This window comes from Trachinotus anak, unplaced genomic scaffold, assembly GCF_046630095.1.
Source record: "Trachinotus anak isolate AG129_WGS33_773 ecotype Australia unplaced genomic scaffold, CSIRO_AGI_Tana_v1 ptg000003l, whole genome shotgun sequence".
Classification (NCBI taxonomy): Eukaryota; Metazoa; Chordata; class Actinopteri; order Carangiformes; family Carangidae; genus Trachinotus; species Trachinotus anak.
Window position 1 is genome coordinate 21,535,654 of NW_027273854.1, and position 26,240 is coordinate 21,561,893.

The 26,240-nt window shown below is 40.3% G+C and overlaps 3 protein-coding genes and 1 non-coding gene across 6 annotated transcripts; 1 reads left to right on the forward strand and 3 right to left on the reverse strand.

The window, feature by feature from the left end:
• Positions 1-4,470: 4,470 nt before the first annotated feature.
• On the forward strand, positions 4,471-8,039 carry s1pr5a (sphingosine-1-phosphate receptor 5a). Its single transcript, XM_071474492.1, has 2 exons — positions 4,471-4,611; positions 5,416-8,039. Exon 2 carries the CDS (start codon positions 5,706-5,708, stop codon positions 6,909-6,911), a length of 1,206 nt encoding a protein of 401 aa, XP_071330593.1. The 5' UTR covers positions 4,471-4,611; positions 5,416-5,705; the 3' UTR covers positions 6,912-8,039.
• A 1,954-nt stretch (positions 8,040-9,993) lies between these two features.
• On the reverse strand, positions 9,994-13,355 carry spc24 (SPC24 component of NDC80 kinetochore complex). 3 transcript variants are annotated; one of them, XM_071474493.1, is made up of 7 exons: positions 13,217-13,355; positions 12,210-12,392; positions 11,763-11,907; positions 11,551-11,655; positions 10,591-10,667; positions 10,382-10,484; positions 9,994-10,217 (listed from the first exon to the last, which is right to left on the reverse strand). In XM_071474493.1, the coding sequence occupies exons 1-7, from the start codon at positions 13,338-13,340 to the stop codon at positions 10,124-10,126; spliced, it is 831 nt and encodes a 276-aa protein (XP_071330594.1). In that variant the 5' UTR covers positions 13,341-13,355; the 3' UTR covers positions 9,994-10,123. The 3 variants fall into 3 exon arrangements, with proteins under 3 accessions (XP_071330594.1, XP_071330596.1, XP_071330595.1); XM_071474495.1 differs by having other exon boundaries at positions 9,997-10,217; positions 13,213-13,341; XM_071474494.1 differs by lacking the exon at positions 9,994-10,217 and having other exon boundaries at positions 10,251-10,484.
• Positions 13,356-14,437: 1,082 nt separating this feature from the next.
• On the reverse strand, positions 14,438-22,261 carry kri1 (KRI1 homolog). Its single transcript, XM_071474491.1, has 18 exons — positions 22,057-22,261; positions 21,838-21,914; positions 21,643-21,748; positions 21,454-21,553; positions 21,264-21,318; positions 21,127-21,176; positions 20,948-21,050; positions 20,774-20,851; positions 20,585-20,691; positions 20,270-20,498; positions 19,958-20,128; positions 17,653-17,728; positions 17,298-17,419; positions 17,020-17,182; positions 16,786-16,916; positions 15,469-15,533; positions 15,286-15,381; positions 14,438-15,206 (listed from the first exon to the last, which is right to left on the reverse strand). The coding sequence occupies exons 1-18, from the start codon at positions 22,139-22,141 to the stop codon at positions 14,714-14,716; spliced, it is 2,307 nt and encodes a 768-aa protein (XP_071330592.1). The 5' UTR covers positions 22,142-22,261; the 3' UTR covers positions 14,438-14,713.
• Positions 15,654-15,752, reverse strand: LOC139619381 (Z30 small nucleolar RNA). Its single transcript, XR_011690379.1, has one exon. It is a non-coding gene; the product is annotated as a Z30 small nucleolar RNA (small nucleolar RNA).
• Positions 22,262-26,240: the final 3,979 nt, after the last annotated feature.

A 26,240-nucleotide genomic window follows, 5' to 3' on the forward strand; every position in this document is an offset into this window, starting at 1 on the left:
AACCTCAAGTTTTTGTGGAAAAAAGTTCATGTGTTGTCAAGGTTTCTAGGCAACAGGAGCTGCGCTTTGTCACACAACAATAAGGGCAGGCACAGCTGGTGAAGCAAAGCAAAAATCCTCTGGAGGCCAAAGCGTCTCATTTTGGCTCGGCCTTCGTGGTCTACGATGGCTACCAAGGGCCACACCTTTGCTGACCGCCTTCGAAGGATGCTGCCTCCGCGTTCTACAGTCCTGCCTCTCGTGTTAATCTCGATCATGTGACCAGCCTTAGCCAGAAATCACCTGGCCGTTGGGAAGACAGACTTTCAAAATAAAAGCCTTAGACTGTGACAAGAGTTTAGAGGGGTTCCTGTGGTTGGTTGGACTCCCATAATAAAAGTATCAAAATTTAACAGGCGCTTACAGCAGGCTTAATGAACATAAAAGACACTCAAATAAAAATCTCAACACACACAGTTAAGCTCTCAGCCTTCCTAGCAATGCAGCTCAGCCTCAGTTTTTTAGCAGCCAACAACACAGTTTGGTGTCAGCTTTTCCAGAAGCCAGCAATCCCACTGTAATGTCTTCTGAAATTGCATTCTGTAGTTAACATGTTTAATTTAGTTTGTTTAATCTACACAAAAAACAGGAATCCAGGAAGTCACTGCTCCTGGTTAATGAATAATCTGGCCTGTACACAGACTTGCTCAACAGCCGCTTCACTGTACTGCCTGGTACTTGCAGCTGTATACAGCTGTAGCAGTCCTAAACACAGTGACTCACAGAGGGGGCTATGTGTGTTGTTTTCATGTTGCTTTTGGCTGCTGCTGTTGGGTGTTGTTTTGTTGTACTTGTACAAGGTTTGTGTGGTGATGTGTGTGAAGTGCAATGCTGATCTGCTGATAATGCAGTGCTGTGAAAAAGAATTTCCCCCCGGGGACAATCAAGTCCAACTAAATAAAGTCTAACTAACTAACACCCCGTAAAACAGCATATGCATGTTTCTACTCTGTTTTGTTTTTTTTTTTGTGCAAATATAATAAATATTTTAAACATGTTATTTAGGGAGCTTTAGAGGTGCTGGTGGGCTGATTTTGCTGTTTTTCTTCTGTTTCCGGTCTCTATCAGTCTTCTCATCAAACTCTCGGCATGAAAACAAATGTTCCCCAAAATGCAAACTACTCATTTGGCATCCGAGCATAAATTGTTTCTTCATTGAGAATTTCCTCATAAAACAGGATCTATTCTGCCGACCAGTTAGCAGTAGGTATCCGACCTGAAGCACACCCTGGCTCTACATTCTACATACAGTCCAGAAAGCTTTAACAACTGATCGTTTGAATTGAAAAGGTGTGAATGCTTTCTGTTGTCTTTGTGAAATAGCATAGCATAGCGAGGCTGTGTGTTTTTTAACTGTTAGCAAAAGGTGAGAATCACATTTTGCATCATATGGGCCACCAGTAACACCCCAGAACAGAGATACACAACAGGTTTCAGCGTGCGATGAAGGGCTTTTAAGAGAAGTGTGTGAATTGAACCCACACGGGCTCTAACAGCACATAAAGCATAGGAACAAGAGGTACATGACCTGTCACCCCCAGTGCTAGAAGATTATGATAAAGATTATAAAAGATTGTTTACTCAAACATCAACATGACGAACAACTGCCAGACAAGTAAAGTAGACAACACTACACTCTGCACAAACAGCCGTAAATCTAAAGCGGGATCATGACAAAAACAGGACTGACTTCCTTTCTGCAAGCGCATTAACGTCACAGGAAAAATATCACCCAGAGCCAGAAGTGCTGGACAGAACATACTGAATACAGAAAGCCCCCCACCCCCCAGCAGTGAGACGACAGGGTGGGTCCAGACTGGTCACTCTGTGCTAAAAGTTTGTTTGTGTCCTGAGGGGGAAGAAGCAGTGATGGAGCAGATCCCTCCTGTGGGGTGGGGGACAGAGCAGAGAGTCCTGCTGTCACGTCTTTGTGTGTTAACTAATCAGAGGCAGCACACTGGGAGCTTGTCACTGCGTCACTGCGGGGGGTTAACTGCCACTTGGCCGACACGGCTCGTGAGGAGAAGAGCAGCTCAACCTAGTTATCTCATGGGTGGGCGGCAGGACAGGGAGGAAAGACAGAACAAGATGAGTCAGGGGACAGCGTTTGTACACCAACTGGAAATCACTTAGTTAAAAAGGAGGAAGAGAGAAACACTGACCCCAGATGAGCAGGTGCGGACAGAGGAGCTGGTGGAGCTAAAAGAAGAACAATTTTGTTGATGCACCGAGAAAGAAAATAACTATTTATAGAGCTTCAAATTTGGACCTACAAGCCACAAAAGCCGAGACCACCAGGCATGAATTAGTCTCTCAGTAAGAGGCTGAGGCTACATTTTCACGTGTAAACAGTTTTTGTAAAATCTTCCATTAATGACAAGTGTGGAAATGAGTAAGTTGCCAATTATGTGCACTAAGTGCTGGTTGCGCGTCACTCTGTAGTCACAGCTCCCCGCGCTTTGTGTGTCAATTCCGACCAGTGACTTCATCTGTGTTTTTCTCAAGGATATCCCTCTCCTTTCTAGGTACAATGAGGCAGCTTCCTGTTTAGAGAAGGCCCACTGCAGCCTCCACTCACCCCACCTCGCCTTACGTAATTTCCCCGTTGTCCTGCCAGTGTCCCAGGCATGTCACATCAGTGGTTTGAGATGATCCTCCTAGTTGTGACCATTATTATTGTTTAGTGGAATAGCATGGAAACTATTCCTGCCATAGCAAATAAATAAAACTGAATAAAAGGGAGTTTGTGTCATTAATCTATAAATAATGATACATCCTGTGGAGTTATTAAAACTTATTTTTATCTTAACTTCAGCCGTGAGGCTGAGTAACACCATTCAATACAAAAACTAAGAACTTTCACTTTCAGGGGTTACAATGTGGAGTTACTGTAAATACAACGCAGTGTGAGGGGGTGGCTGAAGTGGAAACACTAGAATCCGCATTTAATGATTCTTTTCAGTGTTAATAATGTGCAGATTTTTTTTCTTAATGGATTAATAGTTGAGTCTACAAAGAGTCTAAAAGACTTCATAATCCTAAACCCAAGGGGGTGTTTACAAAACCCAATGATTTACAATAATTTGAAACTGAAAGTGTGTCTCTATCCCTGTCCGTATTCATATTTCTAATAGGTGGATTAAAAAAAAACAGCAACATGGAAATAGTGGAAATGCCGGAAATTTAACTTCCACATTTTATGGAAATTTGTGCTAAATTTGGATGGTTGGATGGACATTAGAAAAAGCTGGAATCAAGAAATATTGAGATTCTTTTGCTTAAAAATTTACTGAAATGATTGAATTATTAAAACAGTTTCTGTTGATCAACCAGTCAATTAATTGACAATGGAAAAGCAGCTGGCAGGGAAAGAAATAATGGGTTTGCTGTGATGTGGCTCTCTCCAGCTGTGACAGTGCATTCAGAAGTGAGGCTGCAGTCACATACAGAGACTCATTAGACTCATTTAATCCCAGTCAGGAAGAACATTAGTAATCTTAATTTATTTAACACTTCTCACAACACAAGACAAATAGCATCAATCCAGAGTTTTAAAGCGTTGTTCTCATCTGAAGGAGGGGGAACATTTCTCTGTGCTCACATTAAACCTGAATGCAACATTGGTATTTTATGACATCACAACACAACTAGCTTGGAAGCCAATGTAAACATCTTGTGTTCAGATGTTAAACATGTGAAATAACAATATTTGTATATTTATAGACTCTGGATTTTTCAGTGAAGGAGTAGAGGATATTTTGAGAGTAATTGAATTTCTGTGAACAACTTATTGTTGAAAGCAGGACTTGTATGTTAAACATGTCTGCAGGGGCCTTTAAGAAATAAATAAATAAATAAATAAGTCCCACGAATGGCATGTCTGCAAAACCAGGGTTTATTGTGTGAGTTTAAAGACAATTAAAGATGAAGTCTACATGAATAAGCTGTTTTCTGAGATCTGGGGTTTCTAGTCTGTGAAACTGGCCCGGCCACACCACACTCACAAATGACTATTTTTCCACCGACAAATTAACTTGTGGCTTTTAGTTTTGAGTTTTCTTATGAGTGGGATGTTTTTCTTTTGTGTATGTGAGAGAGTGAAAGATTTCCACATAATCTGACAAACCTGTAGAGCAACATACAGCTGCAGGGCTCTCCAGACACAATTATCTTTCAAAGCAGCACAATGAATAAACGGACGAAGAGGGAAAATGCACTTGGCATCATCGCTTCAAGTGCCAAGTACCCGAGGGCGACCCAACCAGATGAAAATCTCACTTTCTCCCTCAGTGACAAACAGAAGCACTTAATGTGCCATCGAGCTCGCGTTTCTCCTGAGGCCGAATCTGAAGGAAAAAAAAGGGTCAGGCTAAGGAGGGAGAGAACTTGTTGAAGGGCACAAACATTATAGACCAACCCTCTGCATGTTGAGTCCTGCCCTGCTCTATTCCCACACCACACTCACATGTCGCTGTGGTGCGCACTAATCGACACAGCCTGCGTCCTCCGCTGCGGACCAGGGATCACTTCTGCTGATGCAAAGTTTCACTGGATATTTACACGGTTTTACAAGTGAGTGATAAAGTTTTTTACGGTTCTGTTTTTTTTTTCGATAATGTGCGCACAGGGTGGTGAAGTGCGGCTGTGCTTCCCGGTGATACATTTATAGTGGTTTTACTGCATGCAAGTGCTCGTTTTAACGCGTGTAGAATCACAATGATGTGGATAATCCTGACGTTGTACTGTGGGGTAGATAGGCACAGATTCACTGAACCATTTACTGTACGTGTTAATTATTATTTAATTAAAACTGGACATGTAGGTTGAGAAACTAAGCACTGAACTCTGTCTAACTGTCGGGAATTAGATTTGCCGGTTTGGATACTTAATGCGTATTTACGCACGTTTACGCGTAATTACGCATAAACGATAAATACACACATAAACTTTGAGCTTATTTATAGTTTTTGCGTCCCAAACGTTCAAATCTGTAAAAAAAAAAAATATGGGTTTAAATCGTGAGTGGCAGGAAAACACAGCCACTAAGGTCAATAGAGGACAGAAAATATCAAATTAAAATTTAGTTTGAGACTTTGAAAGTGCTTTTTTTCATTTTACTCTCACTGAAGCTTAACTACTTTTGCCAGTTAAAAAAAAAAAGATGAAGGAGAAGTTATTATTGTGAGTGGTTATTTCCCGTATTAGAGTCTTTTCTCCCTCATTATGCACATTGATATGATCGCTATTATCTTATTATTTCCATGCAGTCTGGAAATTGGGTTTTAAATGTATTTCATGCTTTATTTCCTGACGTTATTTTAACGTGTTTATTTCTTGTCACTAATAGTAACTTTCTCCTCCTCTTTTTTTGTGCAGGCTGACTCTCATCGCCTCCTAGTGCGCAGCTCGGGCATTGAAAATTGTGATTTTTTTTTCGTTGGAGGAAAATTCTCAAACCACAGGAAATCCTATTCAATAGCTTCAAAAGGAACACTTTTCCCCTACAACAGCTGTCTGCCTCTGTCTCTTTAAGCCCTCAATACAAAAGAAGGAAGAAAGAATGCACAACCAGAGGACTAGGTGACAACTTATCTGTGGATCTACCTTTAAAAACACAGAGGAAAAGAAGAAAAGAAAAAAGCACCTACCTGTGGGAAATAACAAGAATGTCCACAGATTCTTTCCAGGCTGCCCATGCTGTCGCATCCCCCTCTGTGATCCCCATGTCCCCGTCAACAGGAAACCTGCTGAGGATGTTTCGTGAGTACCAGAGCAACGCCGTCATCCTAGAGCACTACAACTACACAGGCAAGCTGAAGGAGAACAAGTACAAGGAAGGACTCAAACCAGAGGCCATAGCTTTTCTGCTGGTCTGCCTGCTTATAGTCGTAGAAAATGCTGTGGTGCTGGTGGCCATCTGGAAGAACAAGAACTTCCATCTGCCCATGTATTATTTATTGGGCAACCTGACTCTCTCTGACCTGCTGGCAGGTTTCACCTACATGGTAAACCTCATAACATCAGGTGCCAACACATTAAGCATGACCCCGGTGCTGTGGTTCCTGAGGGAGGGGGGGGTGTTCATCATGCTGGCCGCCTCTGTCATCAGTCTGTTGGCCATTGCCATAGAGCGCCATGTCACCATGGTCAGGATGAAGCCGTACCAGGGGGACAAGAAGGGGCGGATGTTTGCTCTGATTGGCGCGAGCTGGGTGTTGTCTGTGTTCCTGGGGGTCCTGCCTGTCCTGGGCTGGAACTGTATGGGACAGCTGGACCAGTGCTCCACAGTCCTGCCGCTCTACGCCAAGAGCTACATCCTCTTCTGCATCACCATCTTCAGCGCCATCCTCATGTCCATTGTGGTGTTGTACGTCCGCATCTTCCGTATCGTCAAGTCCAACACCCAGCGCCTGGCTTCAATCCCACATCGCAAAGGCCTTTACCGCAAGTCCCAGAAGTACTTGGCCCTGCTGAAGACAGTCACCATAGTCCTGGGAGTCTTCATCGCATGTTGGCTCCCCCTCTTCATCTTCCTGCTGCTGGACTTTTGCTGTCCAGCCAAAAGCTGCGAGGTGCTCTTTAAGGCAGACTACTTCCTGGGCATCGCCATGTTCAACTCCCTTCTTAACCCCATCATCTACACCCTGACCAGCAAGGACATGAGGAAGGCCATCCTCAGGTTGCTCTGCCGACCCTGCCTCTTAACAAAAGATGGACAGGTGAAGAAGATCGGGATACCCTTCCTGGAGTGCAGCACCAGCAAGACTGATGCAGCCTCTCACAGACTGGAGGGACTGGAGACGACAGTGTCTTCTGGGAACTTCACACCATCTCCTATCAAAGCCATTTACCCCAGGATGTGTAAGACATGACACAGTGGCTCTAAGTGACTTTGCCCCGAGATCAAGCATTCAGACTAAGAACTGGACCACTGAAACAGGCAGGCTGCTTCTCTCTGAACTGAGCTGCACTGCCACGGTTTCGATATTATTCAACTTCAAGAGCAGCAAAAGCTTGATGTATGTGAAAACTGTCCACCTTGGGAGAGAGACATTAAGTTTTTTAAAATGTTCTGCTCGTATTTCTATAATAGTGTGATCATAAAAACATTAATGACCTAGAAGTTTCCTGTGAAAAACTAGCATTACATTTGTCTGTGAGACAAAACAGGGCCAGTATTTGTCAGAGGATATTCCTTCTGGTAAGATGTCATTTCATTCGATGAATTCAAAGACTGTGTGCAGATGTTTCACATCAGTACGGCCACTTATGCTGCACATCTGATAGACCAGCCTGAAGCCCGAGCGTGAGATTTATCCTTATCTCCTCTCCCTAACATATAATGATATGTTACAAACACGGAGCATCCACACCCAAACTCTGCTGCCAAAACCATGTAATTTCTGTGAGTTTTGGTCAGCAGCAACACTGGGTAGAGGTCCCCTCAGTCAACATCAGAGGCTCGGAGGCCTGGAGACGCACTGATGACGCCATATGGAGAGTTGTGCAGGGTGGTTTGCAGCTTTGGAGGTCCCTTCTACATATGTAGCCACACATGATGAATGACTCAAAGCAATAAAAGCTGACAGTGGAGGGTTGTTGACGCCTTCTTGGTTTAACAGCCTAGAATATCGCAGTTATAAACTCGACCTTGTGACAAAAATGAGTCTTCTTGTTGGGATAAACTTCATGAAATGATGTTAATCTATTTTCTCATGAAAGAGGGATCAGAGAGGAATCTCTCAAACCTCAGACAACAGAGTGTGTGGGCTTCAAAGTACTGGGAAATTCTATCATGGTAGCAGTGACATAAACATGGACATTTTCCTAACTGTAATATTGTATAATAATGTAAAGAGAAAAATATATTTACTGATTGTTTTTTAGTATACTTTTGAAATATCTACAGTTTTTGCTGAGCTGCATTTTGTATTGTGTATTGTATTTAAGTTATGATGTCATTTTATATGTGCACTGAATAAACATGTGAATGATGTTTACATAGATGTTTGTATAATCTTTAGTTGTCTGGTGCAGTTATATTTTTCCTCAGATGTTTTCAATGCTTAATGTCTCAAAGTTTCACATCTCACTGATCGACATCCGGCCTGCTTCTCGCTAACAAACTAAATCTGAATAAAAACATTGTCAAACACAACACAGCAAAGCAGTGTGATCAGCTGCAGACAAAACATCAAAATAATTTCAATTATATTAAAAACTACATTAATTCTTTGGAAAATTGTCACATATTGACACAAAAAATGAATTTTTACTCCAGACTGATATTAACTGAATCTTTTTTTGTTACATAAAAAATTGACATCTATTTTCTGTTCTTGACACCAGTGCATTTAGGTTTATTAATGCCTATGTACTATGTAAATAAAAGTGTAAATAGAAAATAGGAACCACTGTAAATCAAATGATTCAACAGCCAAGTAATAAACTGTATCCTTATGGAAATCAAGTGATAGTGAAGTAACATGCAGATAAACGTATGCAGTATTAATATTGCACAGTTCAAACTGAAACCTCACTTGCCAACTCAAACGCAAAGAGCAGTAAAAGAAGTGGTAAAGACAAACAAAGCTCAGTCTTAGCAAACCCCCACCTCCATACAAACCACCTGTCAAACCACTTAATATCATATACGCAGAGAAACAGATGAAGTTGCAGTTACCTTAATGCTGTTTATCGTAAGGAAACCACACAGGGCTGAGTGGTTCTTACAAGTTAAGATATGTGAGAGTGTAAGCCTCCAGTCATCCTGCCCACCACCCGCTGTGCTGCAGTAATAGGCAGCCGTGGCTCCTTCTCAAGAAGGAGAAAGTTTCGGTTCTCATTAAAGCTTCGAAGTGTTGGTAAATAATAATTCAGCAGATATATACCGAGACAGTAAGTGGGCACTATGAACTCACCGGGATATAAGTTTATATTTCAGCACTTTGGTCTCTTTGCTGACAATCATAATGCCACTCATTCATCACTATCGTGTCTGAATTACAGAGATGAATGTTTCATATGCCACAGCTACATTTACAGATCACAGTGTTGCACTGGGACAAGTTGATTAATGCCAAACAACAAAGTTAACAGTGTTAACCTGTAATCAACAGTATGACTTTTCAAAACAGTAAAATATCCTCAGCCCCCTCAATGTGAAGCTTGATGGTGTACACCAGTGGTATAATGACCCTGAGGCTACATGGAAAGAACGGCTAATTACACAAAAAAAAAACAGCAATTGTAATTTGTTTAAAACATATATGTCCATACATTTATGTTTGAGCAACGAGCAAACAGGATTTCAAATTGGTATGACGCTGATTGTCAGTAAACATACAATAACCAGAAAGCTGTCCATCAATCTGAGTCAGTTGTCACCGGATGTTGTGGCTGTCATTTCAAACTAGAGCTGAAAGGTTCACTAGAAGTGATGAACAAACAATTGAATTAGAAAGTCCAGAGTACGGATGATCGACTGGGAGTGTTAAAATAATGATTAACAGGTGAAATAGTTTAACTAACAGTAATAGAAATATTTAGCTGAAAGTAACAGACAATCACTTGAAATGTTTGGACAAAAATTATGAAAAAAATAACTAAATAGTTAAAAGTAATGGACAAACAGTTGAACTTGTTGGCCAAAATGAAAAGAACATTCAGCTGAAACAGTTAATATCTGCCTCTAGTTGTAAGAGTGTAAAAGCACAGTTCAATTGTATGAAAAAATATTGGATAGATATCCACATTTCTAGAACTAACAGTGTTAAAAATCAACCATTTTAGGATCCATTAATGGGATGGAGGGACGCTTAAGCTCATATGATCAAGCTGTGACACTACAGCTGGGGAACCACTGGCCTAAACAACAGTCTGACTAATCCACCTACCAGCCACTTCTAAATCTTTCAAGAGCATCTCTGGCTTCCTCATCAAACAGAGTTTGTTGAGTTGCCATGGAGACAGCTATCTTGTCATCAAGAGACACAAGTATGTAACGGGATAACAGTCTGTTTCTCTGCAAAGTCTCCTCTCAGGTCGTGTTGTTCCGAGGAAACTATGAGGGCATAAACACACATCAGCAGTAAACAGCTCTGCAGTGACACCTAGTGACCGACGTCCTGCTGCTCAGCATCGTCTGACACCACAGCTGCTCTGATGAGTCCATGGTGCTGAAATACATTAGTGAAGAACTACTAAGCCACTGATCTGAGACATTTATTTTTAAAACAATATAAATGTTATGTGGAACAGAAGAAAACAACAAGCACATTAACACACAAACAAATACATAATGTACACAACGTTTCTGACAACGCCACCGTCCTCCATCTACCACTCAGTGTTGACAAAGCCCCACAGCTGGTCGCTCACGTCGCTCCGAGATCGCATTGATGTGTCGATGTTGATAGGAGTCGCCAGGTCTGCACCATAGTGTACTGAAGGAAGAGGAAACAAAGTGAATCTGTATTATCAGACACAGTCATTGACACAACACACAAGATCCTGTATACACAAAAATAACTACAAAAAGCAAAGCTGTACCTCCTTTTAAGATGTTGGGTGGTGTATCATATTCCCACTTGATCTTAGTTATTAGGTAGTACACCTGAGCCACGTACCTGTAGGGAAGATATAAAAAAAAATCTGAAAATACATCACATAACTTACAAAGACCTAAATGCAGCTGCTGGAACCTGAAAGCAGCAGCAGAGTAAACATCTGGATTTTTTTCAAACTAAATAGTGTTTAATGTTTTTTTTAATGCACGTTTGTTTTTTTGCTCTGATTTGAACAAAGAACAGTGATGCCTTCTTGATTTGACAGCAGCATCAGTAGGACGGCAACTAACAATTACTCTTAATTTCAATTAATCTACAGATTATTTTCTTTACTAATTCATGGAGCGTTTTGTCTATAAACTGTCAGAAAATTGTGAGGTTTGCCAGAGCCCAAGGTTAAGTCTTCAAATGTCCTGTTTGGTCTGATTAACAGTCCAAAACACAACAAACACAATTTCATTGTACAATGATGTGAAACAGAAAATCCTCACATTTAAAAAGCTTGTACTGGCAATTGTTTGGCATTTTTGTTTAGAAACAAAAAACTCCTCATTCACTGGAAAAATCACGTCACTTTTTCTTTTTTGTTTGTAACTTTTTAAAACCTTCTGCCATAAGGCAGATGTGTAGAAACAGAACAGAAATGCGGATATCCCTGATCTAAGGAAAAAGTTCAAAAACCTGATATTAGTTAAAACCTCTGAAGTGCTCATAGTTTCTATTTACTGTTGCATAAAGAGGTGAACATAATGATCCCTGTTATATACTCATGTAGAACCAACAAGTCTTTGAATTACTTCATAGACACTGAAACCTTCAGGAAGCCAGAATCTGTTATAAAGGGTTATACAATACAAGTCAGACCGAGACTAAAATGTGGATTTTTCAAGAACATAATGGAAAGTAAGGACGGCAGTTTCCTTACTGAATATCTGATACTCACACTGCTGAAGGGATAACCTCTGTGGTATCCTCATCCACCTCATTCTGAAGAGTCTCAAGCTCATGTTCAGTGTTTCTCAGACTCTCCAACTCTCCCTTCAGGAACCTGGAGGAGGGTTAAGGATGCTAGCAAAGGGAAGAATGAATGCAGCAAGAGGGGATGCAGAATATACAGTTAAAAGATTTGACTCTTTCAAGCGCGTAAAAGGATACTGTAATTCTGAGTCAGTGATCTGGCTCTTGGCTATGCACTGCCTCAGCTGCTCCTCCAGACTCTCCAGCTCCCTTTCTCTTTGCGTCTTCTCCTCCTCCATGTCCAGCAGCCTCTGTCCCACACTCTCCTCAATCTGAGCCTCTTCTGTGGGTGAAGGACAGTGATTGAGAGATGGCAAAGGAGTAAAGAGACAGAGAGAAATCTGGAGATGAAGATCAGAAGGACCAGACCCAGGTCTGAAACACTAAGTTAGAAAGTACAGTAGATGTATACTAGATGTAAACAAGCCACCTGTTGCTGACTTTCAACGAGATATACAACACTGACACACAACCTTATATGTACTCTGGATGAGACAAACTGTTCAACACAAATACAGAAAAACAGAGCAGTGGAAACGTTGACAGCTAAAAAAGAAACGGATCAATAAATGTCTGAATACTTGCCTTTTAAAATTTGTGTCACAATCTTTTTCGTTTCTATGTGCTGGTCAAAAAGAACCCGATGTTCATCTTTCATTCGCCTCAGTTTCTCCGTCTGGCTGCTGTTGATGAACGCCACCAACGCCTCCCCCGTCTCCTCCAAGTCTTGAAATTTATGACCCTGAGCCATTGTGGTGTCACTGGCAGCTAACAGAAGAGATAACAGTGAAAATATGACATTTTCCATGCAAAGGGCAATGAGTGAGAACTCATCAGGACTTGGTAAGCTTCACGTTATTAGCAACAGAAAAACAACCAAATGTGTATGTCTCCTTGCTCAGAGGTGGAAGACATGTTTCAAATAAGTACCATACAGTGTAATTATACTTAAGTAACGGGAACAAAACCACAAAATACTCAGTTACAAGTCAAAGTCCTTCTTCCAACATCTAACTAAAGCAAAAGTACAAACGTATTAGCACCAAAATATACCTAGAGTACCAAAAATAAAAGTCCTCATTAAGCAGAATGGGCAATTTTTTAAATTATCATTTATAATATAATATAATATAATATATTATCAATCAAGAAGTCAACACTTGACTTTAAAATTAGTTATTTTTAAAGCTATTCGGGCACAGTAAACAACAATGTGCTGTTTGAGCACTGTAGTTCTGATTATGTTACCTTAACTAGAAAAGAAAAAAGAAATGCCTCAATACTGAACTCGAGTAACGCTGACTTACTCTAGTAATACTTTCCAACACGGACAATCGCTGAATCTTTAGCTGGACAGTCAAAGGAACTGGTAACACTTTATATCTGAAGTGTTGGAAAACCTGTTTACATCGCTGACAACGTTACCTACGTGTCGTGTAAACGTTAATAACGCAGCTAGCTAAAATACGATAAACGCTGCCACACATTACAGGTTACAATAATACTATGGACTCCATGTCTAAGTACTAAGAACAATGTTTATAGCAGAAATAAACCAATTACTCGTCAAACTCAACCAAACAACAACTTACCGAACAAGTTCTTCCGTGATTCAAATGCAGCGCGCCGTTTATTTTCTTCTTCTTTGGTCTTTGGCGGGTCCTCCAGGCTGTCGTGTTGTACCGCCACCTGCTGCACAGGAGGGAGCTGTCGCATAACAAATACCTTATTCAATACATACCAGAGGTGTACAGCATGTCCCCGTTTTTATAAGTTCCTGAGGTATATAACACCCGTTCTTCTCTAATTATTCTTATTATTAGCTATTTGCTATTATTTACCATTTGAACTTTGCTGCTATTTACCCAGGCTAATGTACTGCACCGCCACTGTCCACTGTCATTGCTTTTATAATGTGTAGAATCCATATAGCTTTATCTTTTTAAATTGCTCAATGGGGGACAAATTGTTTCTTGTATCTTAATTGTTTCCTCCTGACCATTGTCTGCATACAGAACAAATACAAGGTGTTTGAATGAGGTTTCAGTATGGACAAGCAAAACCCATACTGTATTAGTGGCAATGCATCTATAGTACTATTAAATGTACTAAAAAAAAAAAAAAAAAGACAAAAAAGATGCATGAAATTAGCTTGAGTTTTTTTTTTAATGATTTCTATTTAACAAAATAAAATCCTATCTTTTAAGATCTACTTTAATGAGGTTAAGCTTTAAAGGCTTTAGGCCTTAAAGGATACAGACGGAAATCCTTCAACATTTCTGCATGTTTAAGAAAAATCACTAAACCATTTATTTAATTTATATGCAGCTGTTTGCAAACACTACCAATTTATTTTCTTCCTTTAATGGGAACATGAGGAACGTTTTAGGTAAGGTGATCTCTTTCTTCACACATCACATTAATTGATATGCCACATAATTGTGCCTTTCTACACTTTCAAATAGCATCCAAACCTTAAAATGTTTACAGTCCAGAAAAAACAGGTGATGCGATGTCTGTATCTATTCATTAATGCATTTTTGCTTATATATAAAAGCTTTAAGGATCATATGAGCTTTAAATAACAACTCCTATCAAGTCGACACATAAGCACGTACTTATTTCAAGCTCCCATCCACCTGGTTCCAACCATGTGGTAACTGTTTTTATCTACAATTTAAACATTTGCTTGAATCAGCTGGAAAAAGACACCCAACGGCCAGACTGATTAAAGACGAAACATTCTTATCAGCATTAAGCATCTTTATATTACCAATAAACTGTCATATACACTGTCTAAAAACGGACAGATCACAATTTCACTGCATGTTTATTACAGTTTGAAATTTAAACCACACAATATGACGGTATCAAGAGAAAACAGGTTCCACTCCCTACTGGTCCCATTGTTTGTGAGAAGCTAACTGTATATTCAACTGTAAATGTTACAGGCAAAAAAATTCAATATTTTCTTTTTGAGACCATTTTAAAAAAAAAAAAACAGAAAAGTGAACGAGGTCCTCACCATGTATTTAATTCTTAGATAAAAATTAACAGATTGTATTAAGATTGTGGCTCAGAGCCGTTTATCACTCCTTGTGTTTCTGCTTCTCTTTCTTCTCCTGTGCTTTTCGTTTCTGTCTGCCGATCTGTCGGAAGTACAGTCTCTTGGGGTTCAGACCGTAGGCCTTCAGTCTCTGTCTGCTGAACTCCCGCCCGCCTATTTTCACCCCAAAGCCTCCTGATATGAGGCGTCCACCTGAGGGCTTGTGCTTCTTCTTGGACCATTTTGGCCTCTCAGTCCTGATCTTCACCTCATCAGATTTATCTGCTGCTTCAGAGGTAATCTGGGGCTCCTCTTCCTGTTTCTTCATCTTTTTCTTGGGTATCAGGACCTCCTCCTCTTCATCCACATCGTCTCCTGCCTCTCTAAGAGCTTGGGCAAATGTCTCGTCTGTAGAGTCCATCATGGAGGCAGCGCCGTCGTCCTCTGCTTCTCTGCCTTGCTGCTCAGCGTTCTTCAGACGATCTCTTCTCTTCTTCCCCACCTTGGTTTTAGCCTCTGCCAACTCTTTATCTTCCCTGTAGATTAAATTCAGATAAATATTGTCACATTGCTACAGTAAAGGTGGATGTATTATCAGTGAATTGTTATACTCACTCAGTATATATGGAGCTCAGGATTTCTTTCTTCTTCCTTTCATTCTGGGCCTTGATTTTATAGTTTTTCAAGTCACTCATCTCTTCCTTTTCAGACCTGAGAGAGAGAAAGAAGAAGAGTTTAAGTTTGGTAAAAGACCTGAGACAAGAGAACAGGTGTTAACGCTAAGAACAGCCCCAGTACCTGAACATGCAGGTCTTTTTCAGAGAGCACCATCGGTTCAGCTCCTTGTCATCAGCATTTAAAATCTGAGGAAAGAACCACAGTCACTCATTAGTTCAAAACAAATGATGCATTTCTCTAACAGTTGGTCATTTTTTGTATAATCAATTAGACATCAGAGATTATATCTGCTGCTTCACTGTGGTCTGCTCAGAGAGAAGATTAAGTTGAGATCATTCCCTGGTCAGAGCTTTCCCCGGAGGGAAGCAATACCAGGTCAGTCACCTCGAGGCTCATCACTGCAGCATTATTAACATCCATTTTCCTAATTTTGTTTTCAGCATATACAGCTGACTGTTCACAAAACCCATTCCGCCCAATTATAGCTTAGTATCCATAAATAGGTACAGCAGGCAGGTCAAGCTTTAGATTTCTGTACATGTTGATGTGGTGTACATGAGGCTGTGGGAGGAGATAGTGTGTTTATTTCTTTGTCTAAAAGGAGAAAACAAAACAACCAGCCCTGTTCAAGACTAGCACATCCACTGTACAGTACTCGCCCACCGTGAAGAAGCAGGTTCTGGATGTTAGAGTTTAGGCTAACATTAGCATCTCTGCCTCACTCTTCACTGGATTTAGAGGAAAATACATTGTTTGAAAATACAGATATTAGCTAAACAGCCAAACATGCTTACATTAGAACAAAATCTCCTTTCCTTATGTTTGTGCTTGTACTAACTATTTTGCAAAATGCAATGTACTTATTTCTGTGTCTTCTACATTGACCATTAACTGCATGGATATTGACTTTTGGCCTGGGGCATGTATCTTTAGCTTTTTTTGCCTTTGAGTGTTACATGATTCTCATGTTTAAATGATCCATTTTGAAAACAAAGACAGCCCTCGCCTTACTAATGGAGCTAGCTAGAGTTAGCTAAATTAGTTAGCTAGTGCTAAGCCTTCATCCTCTAAGTTTTTTCCTGTAATGTTACAAGTGTTAATTGAGGGAAAAAAAGGTAAGATGGGGACTGTTTTCAACCCATGCATGAAGCTAACATTAAGCAGCTAGCGAGCTACAGCTGATTAAAATCTAGCTGCAGTTGTCAATTCAGCAAACAAAAAAATAAAAACATTCTCTGGTTAAAAATAAGAAGCTGCTTTTGTCCGTTTCTGTCAAAATCAAAGGTCCATTACTAAAAATTTCAAGCAGTAAACCTGCCACATGTAAATCACATATGTACAGAGTGAGAAGGAGGAGCTTGACCAGCGTAGCGACAGAAAGATGCAGGACTTGGTGTACAGTCAGATATCTGGAGTTGAAAACGCTGCTGTTCTCACCTCATTGGTGGACAGGCCAAAGTCGTTGGGCAGGACCTGCCTGTAGCGAAACCTGCATGGGAGGTCGTCTATGATGTCCTCATAGTCCAGCTTATAGTACTCATCCAAGTACTGCTCAAAGCTTTTCTCCTCTGAAACACAAACAGCCTTCAGTCAGGAACAACTACAACTCATCACTGTATGTTAGAGGAGCCAGGACAGCTGCTTCTCTACGGCAGATTTACCGACACTTACGTGGATCGAACACAGGCTTGTCTTTGGTGATGACCTCTGCAAAGTAAGACTTCTTCCTCTTTTTGCCCATTTGTGGTATATCCTCTTTCTTCATCATCTTCCTCTCCTTTTTCTTCTTCTTCTTCGAGGCAGTCTGCTGGTTGGGGTCGTAGTCTGCATCCATCTGTTTCAACAGGGTGAACTCTGGTGAGCGAGTTTCTCTCAGACCTCTGCACCATGCAGGTGACCAGCTGAGGGGAGGATGAAATAACCCTTTCAGCAAAAATGAGCGCACTCACAATGAAGTCTTCGTCATCGCAGTGTGGTCCAGACGCATCATATTCTTCTCCATTGTAGTCTTCCTCTTCACCATAGTCATCCCCTTGTCCCTCTCCTGTCCATGTGTCCCAGTTCCAGTGCTCTGCAACACACACAAGAAGCCATGGCTCACATCGGCAGACAGTGTGACACATTCATGCAATTAACATTTCTATAAAAATTTCCAAGCTGCTGCTAATAATGAAAACATGTATAAGTAGCAACAGATTGTTCATGTTGCTACACAGGAACTCCAAACTTTATATCTCGAGCTACACCTTGAGTCGTCCCTCAGTGCAGCAAAGCAGCGGTAACAAGAAGAAAACACAAGCTTACCCTCACGCTCTTCATCATCATCGAACTGAGGCTTTTCTTCCTCTTCTTCTCCATAATATTCATCTCCAAAGAATTTCTGCAAATGGAACAAAAGAAATGTCAAAGACGATGACTATTAAAGTACTTAAGGAGGGAAAATTGAGTTTGCTCTCTTGGTGAAAGGCAGCAGAACATGCAGGTCCTCTTCAGACATTCGGACATATCTCAACTAGGAGACAGCTGCAGACTGAATAAGTCTAATTAGCCAAACACCACACACCTGTGTGAGGAATGGTGCGAACCAATCAGACCTCTCAGACAAACTGATCCTAATGAGAACATATGAGGAACTGGACCTAATTACCCCAACACCACACACCTGTGTGAGCGGGGAGAGGAGCTGTTTGAGGTGAGCCGCACTGTGAACAGAGAGAGCACGAGAGTCGAGACAGACGCAGCTGCTGATGCTGTTAGGCCCCAAACCAATCTGTCCAGCTTCAAGTCCGTCTCCAGTAACTGTTGTTTTAACTCTGTTCTTTTCTATGGCAGATTAACCAATTAAATTACTATAAAAAAGGCTTTTTTTTGAAGGCCATGACAACGTTTATGGTTTAACCAATATATCAATAATTTTATGTGAAATTTTAATTTAATTCTCATGTAACAACGTCATCATGTGACTTTCACACTGTGTATAAACCAGCAGCCCAGACCTGACTGTTAGACCTGTTCCTCTCAAACCACATAAAGTCAGACATGAATCAATAATCAAAACACACAGGCAGGGAAGAACAGAAAAACAAGACAACAGTTTTCACTAATGGCCTGTCAGATGTTTAGACTGTCAGAGCTTCACATCTGTACAGATGTTATTTGAAGAATCCTGACATCCAACCTACCCAAAGTTTTGTGTCATGTTTATATTATAGACTACAACTATCATAGATTGTGTACAGTCTATTGGGACCATCTGAAATATAATGTGTTCAGCTTGTGACTGATAAAAGTCTCCACAACAGATATTAACAAAAGATATAGTACAAAAGTAGCGCATACTGCAAAATCTGACTGATAAAAATCAAAAGGGTTTTCTATATTACATCTTATTGTTCATGCAACATTTAAAATCAATCCAAGCCAGGCATTTCCCATCATGCCCTGAAGCACCTGGCTCCAAACACTGCAGCTGCTTTGATCTTTAAAGGTTATCGCTGCCTACATTTGCTTAACATCACAGCAAGTCAGGATCACGTCAGACAGAAATCTAAGCGACACGCACTGTGCAGTGATCACACCTATTCATTTCCCCATAACTAACTTGTAACTCTGAGATTTTGCACACTGAACACAGTTTAAATAAGTTGCTTTTACTTATTTTCACTTCAAATATCAACTAAATGTGTAAAGTGCTAAACTTTTGCATTTACCCATTTGTAGTCACAGTCACTGTTTACTGAGCCTGTCGAGCTCCCATGCAGCACTTCAGTGCTACAATACAATCCTTGTCATTTTTGAAACAATGGGTTTTTTCATTTTACACAAAAGTAGTTTTCTCATTTCTGTCTGGAGATCAGCGAGTTTGATGGATGACAATCTTTTATACATTTTATCTTATCAGCCATAAGTAACCAGCTTTATTTTCTCACGTTTTCAAACTGTATGTTTTCACTTATTTCAAGAAAAGGGCTTGTAAGACGAGGGCGAGTAAATGTATTTGACACCTTAACACAGTCTGTGTTTGCTCGAGCGTTAACTTCATAAAGAGCTGCTAATATCAGCTTAACCTCAGGTAGCATCCTGGACCAGCTTCTACACAGTGAGGGAACACTGCATAGTTAAAGAGCTAGTTTTTGAACTGGGCTTTTATTTAACCTGTAACCACACAGAGGAATGAAGTGATTTAATAATATGCTCTTTGGCTTTGAGAGTAACACTCAGTTACCACTCTAGGTAATAAGTGAGTTAGGAAGACATGCTAACAACTGCAGGTTAATTGGAGCAGTAACATTTTTTCTCTCATGCTCTTGTCTAGAAAAAAAAGACACAACCCACCAAACTCTTTAAATGTGGTTCTTTCTCTTATTACAGTGCTATGTCGACCATTTTGGCATCTAGAGAGATCAAAATCTTGGCACACCTGACGTATCTAGTCAAAGTTGTGAAGGGGTATGATTGGACAATCACTGTTTGGAGGACGGGATGTGAAGCCATTTCATAAATACCACTCACAAGAAAAACGGAGACAACCCTGTCCAATCCTGACAATCGTTCAGCTACGTATTGTTGTATGTGTCTGTATTTTGTAGGAGTGTGTGTAAACACCCACCTGCATGAGCTGGTCGTGTTGTTGTGGATCAAAGTCTCCGTCCAGGTCTACCTGACTGAAGGCGAGCTGCTCATTGCCGGTCAGCTCCTGGAGCTTCTTCAGCTTCTCCATGATCTCGTTGCGCTTCAAGTTCTTCAGCTGCTTCAGCTGCTCCTGCTTCTGCTCTTTTTCCTGACATCGTTGTGGGACAGAGGCTTATGTTAGCTAACGACCAAAAACATTATGATTTACTACTTTAAGAACCAGAGGGAGAAAAGGTTTATGTTTAGGAATCAAGAGCTTTGTTAAAGATAGTCTTTTTTTTCGTGATACCTTTTGCTTCCTTTCTTTCACTTCCTCCCTTTTGCGTTTCCTGCGGTCGTCTTTGGAGCGCACTGAGGTGGCGATGTTGCGAGGGTAGGTCTTGATCTGTTGAGCATCAGGCTCTTCGAAGCGGAAGTTGTAGCTTCTCTCAAAGTCCTCCTGCTTCTCCAAGAAAGTCTCCCCTTCCTCCTCAGAATCCTCCACATCGTCCTGGATCACCTCGTCGTAGGTCGGGATCCTGAATGCATAACAAGAATTTATTGAACATATACAGCTTCATTTCACAGGAGAGCAAACCTGATATCCAGACGGGTGGCGGCGCACCGTTCATCGTCGTCGTCATCTAGGTAACCCTTGTTGAGGACATAATCTCTGAGGAAGCGCTCCTTCTCATCCAGCTCTGGGTCGTTCCAGTAGTCCCTCAGGTATTTCTGTCCCATCACAAACCAGAATTAAAAAGAATCTTCCATGCTTCCATCATACCCTCTCTCCTGTCTAGTGACACACACTCACCATGTCCTTCACCTCCTCCGGACCCTCGAGCTCGGCCTGACCTTTCAGCCATTCCACATAGTCTGCCTCCTCTTTATCCTACAAACAGATAAAGACCAGTTTATCCTGATCCGTGATGCTTTTGTATGAATCTATTTCAAGAGGCTGAGCCGCTGCCGCGTCCCAGCCTCTCACCTTCTCCTCCTGTGTTTTGATCCTCCTGGTCAGCAGCTGGGATCGTCCTTCCTCCTCCCTGCCTTCATCCTCATCATCGCTGTCTTGGATGAACTTCCGGAAGCTGATGAGAGGTTTAGGTTTCAGTAAATATTCTGTGAGTAATGTTGCTGCACACCTTCAGATGGGTTGAGCCTTACCTGTCTTTCAGCTCCTTCTGCTCCTGAATGTAGCTCGGAGAGGCCGCTCTCTTTAACGGAAAACAATGACAGTTACTAAAACATCTGACATAGGCTCTGAGGATCTCCAAACAAAATGATTATGTAACTTTATCCACCTCTCTTCTCTTAGCAGCCTCCTCATCATCGCTGTCTTCATCATCTTCATATTTTCTGTTAAATAAAAAGAAGATTTTTGTTTTAGAGTCACTTCTGCAAATCACACTAAAATTTAAGTTAGGACTGACTTCCTAATCTGAAAGACTTGATAGAAACAGGTCCACCAGTGTGATTATGGAGCTCACTCACCCTTCTCTTTCCAGTATGACTTTACGTTCATAGTCCTTGAGATACATGGGCTTCAATGCTTTCTTGGAGGTGGAAGGTTTTTCGTCACTGGTGGATGCATCTGAAAGTAAGACAGTTAGATCACATGTTTACCAAAGAAAACAGAGATTTCCTACAGACTGTGAAAGCAACACCAATGTTTTCACTTACCACCCTCCGAGTAGAACTTGGCATCTTTCTGATAGATCTTCGGGTCTTTCTTCTTCAGCAGTGACAATGTTCTGTAGAAATCCCTCTCAACTTCAGGATCGAGCTCCTGGGGGGTAAATAAAAGTTAGCCAACCTGGGTCAGACAGTGTCGTCTAATGACAGAGGGTGGACACGAGAAGAAGCAGCGATGCTAACCACTTCACTGTCATCAGAGCTGGACTCGGACGTCTCAGAGTCACTGTCATCACCTCGGTCCCCGAATCGGTCCTTCACTGCACAACAACAACATAGGACATTAAACATTACATCTAGACTTAACACGGCGCAGGAAAAACCACTTAAAGCTAGCTCCACTTCCCCACGTTAGCATGGTGGCCGGTTAGCATGGTGGCTAGCTAGCAGCGACACACTTACGTCTCTGTAATTCTTCTTTCTGTCGATATTTCTCGTATTTCTGCGCGAACTGCGAGTTGATTTTTAATTCCGCTTTGCCCGACATGTTTTAAACGGAAGGAGAAAACTTTGTGAAAAAAAAACTAAAACTACACACTAGTGAAGAGGACTCATCACAGCTGCTAGACACGCATGTGAAACGCTGAACCACGTGGTTTCCGGTGCGCAGGTCAGAGGTTACACACGGCGTCCTGTAGGGGGCGCGACAGGGACAGTTTTCTCTCAGGTCGGGTTCATTCATGTCTTTCACCACTTTGGCATTTTTTTAGCAAACATTGACACATGTTGTACTTTTTATTTTTATGTTTTTTCGGGGGAAATTATTCATTTACAAACTTTCACAACTTTTTTGGTTTCTCAACCTTCTTTTCCTATATTTAAAATTATGTGCCTTTTTTTTAATCAAAGAATTCTTCAACCAACATGTTGTCAGCACTCCTGTATGTCATCTTATATAGTGTTCTTGTTTATAGCTGGCATGGTAGATTTTGTTATGTAGGGGGAAAAAAACTAAAAAAAACTACAACAACTACTTGTTTTAACTCTAAGTTTTTATTTATTTATCATGATTATAGTTATTAGCTATTAAATGCTGTTTTGTATGATTTGATATGTTCAGGTCCCTCATGTATCTTTATGACCTTGAAAAATGCAAACACAAGACAAAAACAAACAAAAAGTATTCACTATTATACTTGAAGTAGGAATTGGTGAAGTAATTTCTGATATAAATATGATATAAATCTAAATGCAGTACCTAGGCTAGGCACCAAAAGAATTTGTTCATTTAAGTCATCTGAGAAATTTAGTTTTCATTCAATTAGCAACCAACATGCTACACTGTTTTTGTTTGTCTTGACCTTTCTAGTCACCAGTAAAGGATTGATTATAATCTGAATATATATATCTTTTTCAATAAAATTAACATTTTCAGTGTTGTGTATTATTCATAGTATTTACAGTGACTTCATCGTTTGGTTTCTGACATTTAAACTAAAAATCAAAAACATTTAAGCAAAACATAGTTGTAACCATGTATAGGAGTTTTCTTTCCAAAAAGGATGTCGACATATGTTTAACTCCACCTACAGTGAGTGTGTAAATAACACCCACTAAAGGTAAATAATATTACTGATCGATAAAGTCAGACTCTTTGCAGAACCACTAATCAGACAGGATGTTTACTCAGCGTGGAGGACCAGAGGGGGCAAGGCCACGTGACGTATGAAATATAACACTATGTGATGTCATGTCTTGTCAGAGCAGTTCGGGCTGTACATAAAATCTGTTGGAAGAGCTTCCAGGCCAAACCTGATTTGACTGACGTGATTCAGATGTGACTCATGACAGAATCAATATTAAGTTTAAGTTTAAAATTATACTGAAACGGCTATTTTAGTTTTATAGATGCAGGTTGTAAATAAAACCTTGGCTTGATACAGATGGAGTAGTTGTTTTTAGATTTGCATAAAACATTAATTGCAGTCATTCATGCCATTCTCACTTCTGAATGTAATTTTTCATCTAAAGTACTGGTACTTTAGATATATTAAAGTAATTATCTAACAGGATGCAGTGTGTTAAAGCTAATGAAGCAGTAACATGAAGTGAACAGTGGGCTTACCTCAACGATCAGTGTTAGGTCCACCATTGTTTGATCTACATACAAATGATCTTCCACCACAGTGTTGCTGGAGAGAGCTGCAAATCTGTGTCGATGACACTGTTGTATACACGCATGCAAAAAAAGCCCTAACTTCAGCTGCCACCTGTAAATCTACCAACTGTAAAGATAACAACGTCTTACTTTCAATATTATCAAAGCAAACATTATGTTTTTTTTTTTTTTTGTTGTTGTTGTTGTTTTTAAACCAATATGCACCACCCTCAAATTGACATTCTCATCAAGAGCGGAGAGGTTGATATAATTACCTCACTTTGAATATCTGTCCATAATAATGGGACCAAATTTGAATTTGAAGTAAAAAGTCCAAAATGGTTAAACTTTGCAAGTTTTAGATCAATTCGAAAAGGCCAGGATATTTTTGTGTGCCACAATCCTTTCTCACATGTGCTAGTGTGTCACATGTTGTGGGCAGGCTGGAGGAATTTTTAAACCAAACGAACTTGAGAAATCAGGATAAAAAGCCAATTCAACATTATAATTTCAGAATACTGGAGAAAAATCATCTTACGCACTTTGTGAGTTTTAAATTAAGTTCAAATCTGTGTCTATTATATATAATTTTTAGCATATTGTTACCCATCTCCTTTCATGCCCCAAACACAAATCATGAAAATAAATCAATCACAGTTCTTATCCTCTTTGAACAAATTTGATTAAATATCATTGGTTGAACCACTGGTCCAGCTGTTGTCTGTTGAGCAAAGGTCAGTGAGGGTCCAATGACTGGGCGTCCGGCTGTTTGGTTTTGTTTGCATAGGATCAGGTGAGCACCAGTGTCGTATCATCACCCACTGGGAGATCACGTGTCTAAAACATCAGATGAAATTTATTGACAGTCATACAGAAATGCCAGATTAGCTAAAGTTATTTAACTGTTCATGAATCAAGTCGAATCACACGCCTGAAAAGAACTTAAAATATGCTACAATCAAAAAGAGGATGTTTAGGTTTTCTTTCAAACAGAACAATGTGCAGCAGGTGACCACGGCGTATTTATTCCATTCCTCTGTGGAAGTAACTGGAAAGATCCAGCCAGTCACACATGACCTGTTGTGGTTAAATTAATGATTAATGATGTCAAGAGATTCAGACGAAACCTGTCTTTGAAAAACAGACATTTGTGGTGCAAGAACTGAGAGTCTCAATAACTGTTTTGACAGCAAGTGCTGAGAATCAGGAACGATTTACACAGTTTGTGATGTATATGTGCAATGATAATCATGTGCAGTGTTGTTTACATTTTCTATAGATCTATAGATGTGACACAGCATCTTTTCCCGGACTATCAGCTCAACACTTCCGCTCTTACTCAGCCTTGATCTTTGCACATGACATACCCACTGGTTGGTTTGACCAAAGATCTTTAGGGTCACTGTTTGTTTCCCATCTCCTCTCTGGTAGCTGTTGTTGTGGAGCCCTCTCAAAACTACCATGTACATTTAAAAAATGTTGGTTTTTATGGCTTTAAAACATGAATATACACATTATTATGTCTATAAAGCTGAGCCTGGAGTCATGGGAACCTGTGTCTCTGCTTCTGCCTGTACAAAATACAAATCAGTTCAATATACTGAACTGTTTGAACTGGCAATTTACCATCTTGCTCCATCAAAATTACATATTGATGATGAAATTATATGATCAAGAACCTTGGTTGTTTGTCTGTTGGTTGTACAAGTATTTGTGTATGTAGATATGTGTGTGTATATATGTAGGCCTATTAATTTCTTTTCTGTCTTGACATTTACTTACTTACTGGATCGACTCCCAACATGTTTATACACACCTTAGTAGATATACATCCCCTTTTCAAATTGTAAACTAGTTATGGTGAATTCTACTGGATACATGTAGTCTATAAAAAAAGGAAAATGATGTTGAGAAAAGAAGGGTTTTGGCCATGCTGTTCATTTTCCTGCTGTCTTCTCATACTTTGTAACCACAAGGCTATTTCTCTGTAATTGGTGAAATGTTCTCAACTATCCACTAACTAAAGAATTACAAACAAAAAAATAAATTATATGATCAAAACATGAACAGAAAAGTGGACATTACCAAATTATGTGGGGTGTTTATTAATGTATTCAGACCATATTCAGACTTTCCAGCTCTCATGTACGAGTTCTTAAATCTTTTCATTTTATGTGCAAATAAATGGAAAATAGAGGAGAGACTTTCACACACACAGGCAGTGTTGTTATTCTTCCTACATGTGGTCTCACAGTGTTGGCGGATTTCTTAGAAACTGCGGTTTTGCCTTTAACTGTGACGTCTGGACTTTCTAGGAAAAAGGTCTTGTATTACATATAAGAACAACAAAAGCACAGCCAGCCCCCCCAGAAAAAAAGAGAGGGAAAAAAACCCTCACGTTTTCAGTCGTGTCTGCATACCAAAGCTGTTTGATAGCAAAACACAGTGCTGTCCGTTTTCCAACATTTTTCATCTGCCACGTACCTCA

Coding starts and splice junctions, on each gene's coding strand:
- s1pr5a (XM_071474492.1), top strand. CDS start 5,706: ATGTCCACAGATTCTTTCCAGGCTGCCCATGCTGTCGCATCCCCCTCT.
- spc24 (XM_071474493.1), bottom strand. CDS start 13,340: ATGCGACAGCTCCCTCCTGTGCAGCAGGTGGCGGTACAACACGACAGC. Junction 10,668..11,550: donor GAGGTTATCCCTTCAGCAGT/GTGAGTATCAGA, acceptor TCTTCCCTACAG/GTACGTGGCTCAGGTGTACT. Junction 10,218..10,381: donor GGCTTTGTCAACACTGAGTG/GTAGATGGAGGA, acceptor AATGTATTTCAG/CACCATGGACTCATCAGAGC.
- kri1 (XM_071474491.1), bottom strand. CDS start 22,141: ATGTCGGGCAAAGCGGAATTAAAAATCAACTCGCAGTTCGCGCAGAAA. Junction 20,692..20,773: donor CGGAGGAGGTGAAGGACATG/GTGAGTGTGTGT, acceptor GTGATGGGACAG/AAATACCTGAGGGACTACTG. Junction 20,129..20,269: donor TGAAAGAAAGGAAGCAAAAG/GTATCACGAAAA, acceptor CAACGATGTCAG/GAAAAAGAGCAGAAGCAGGA.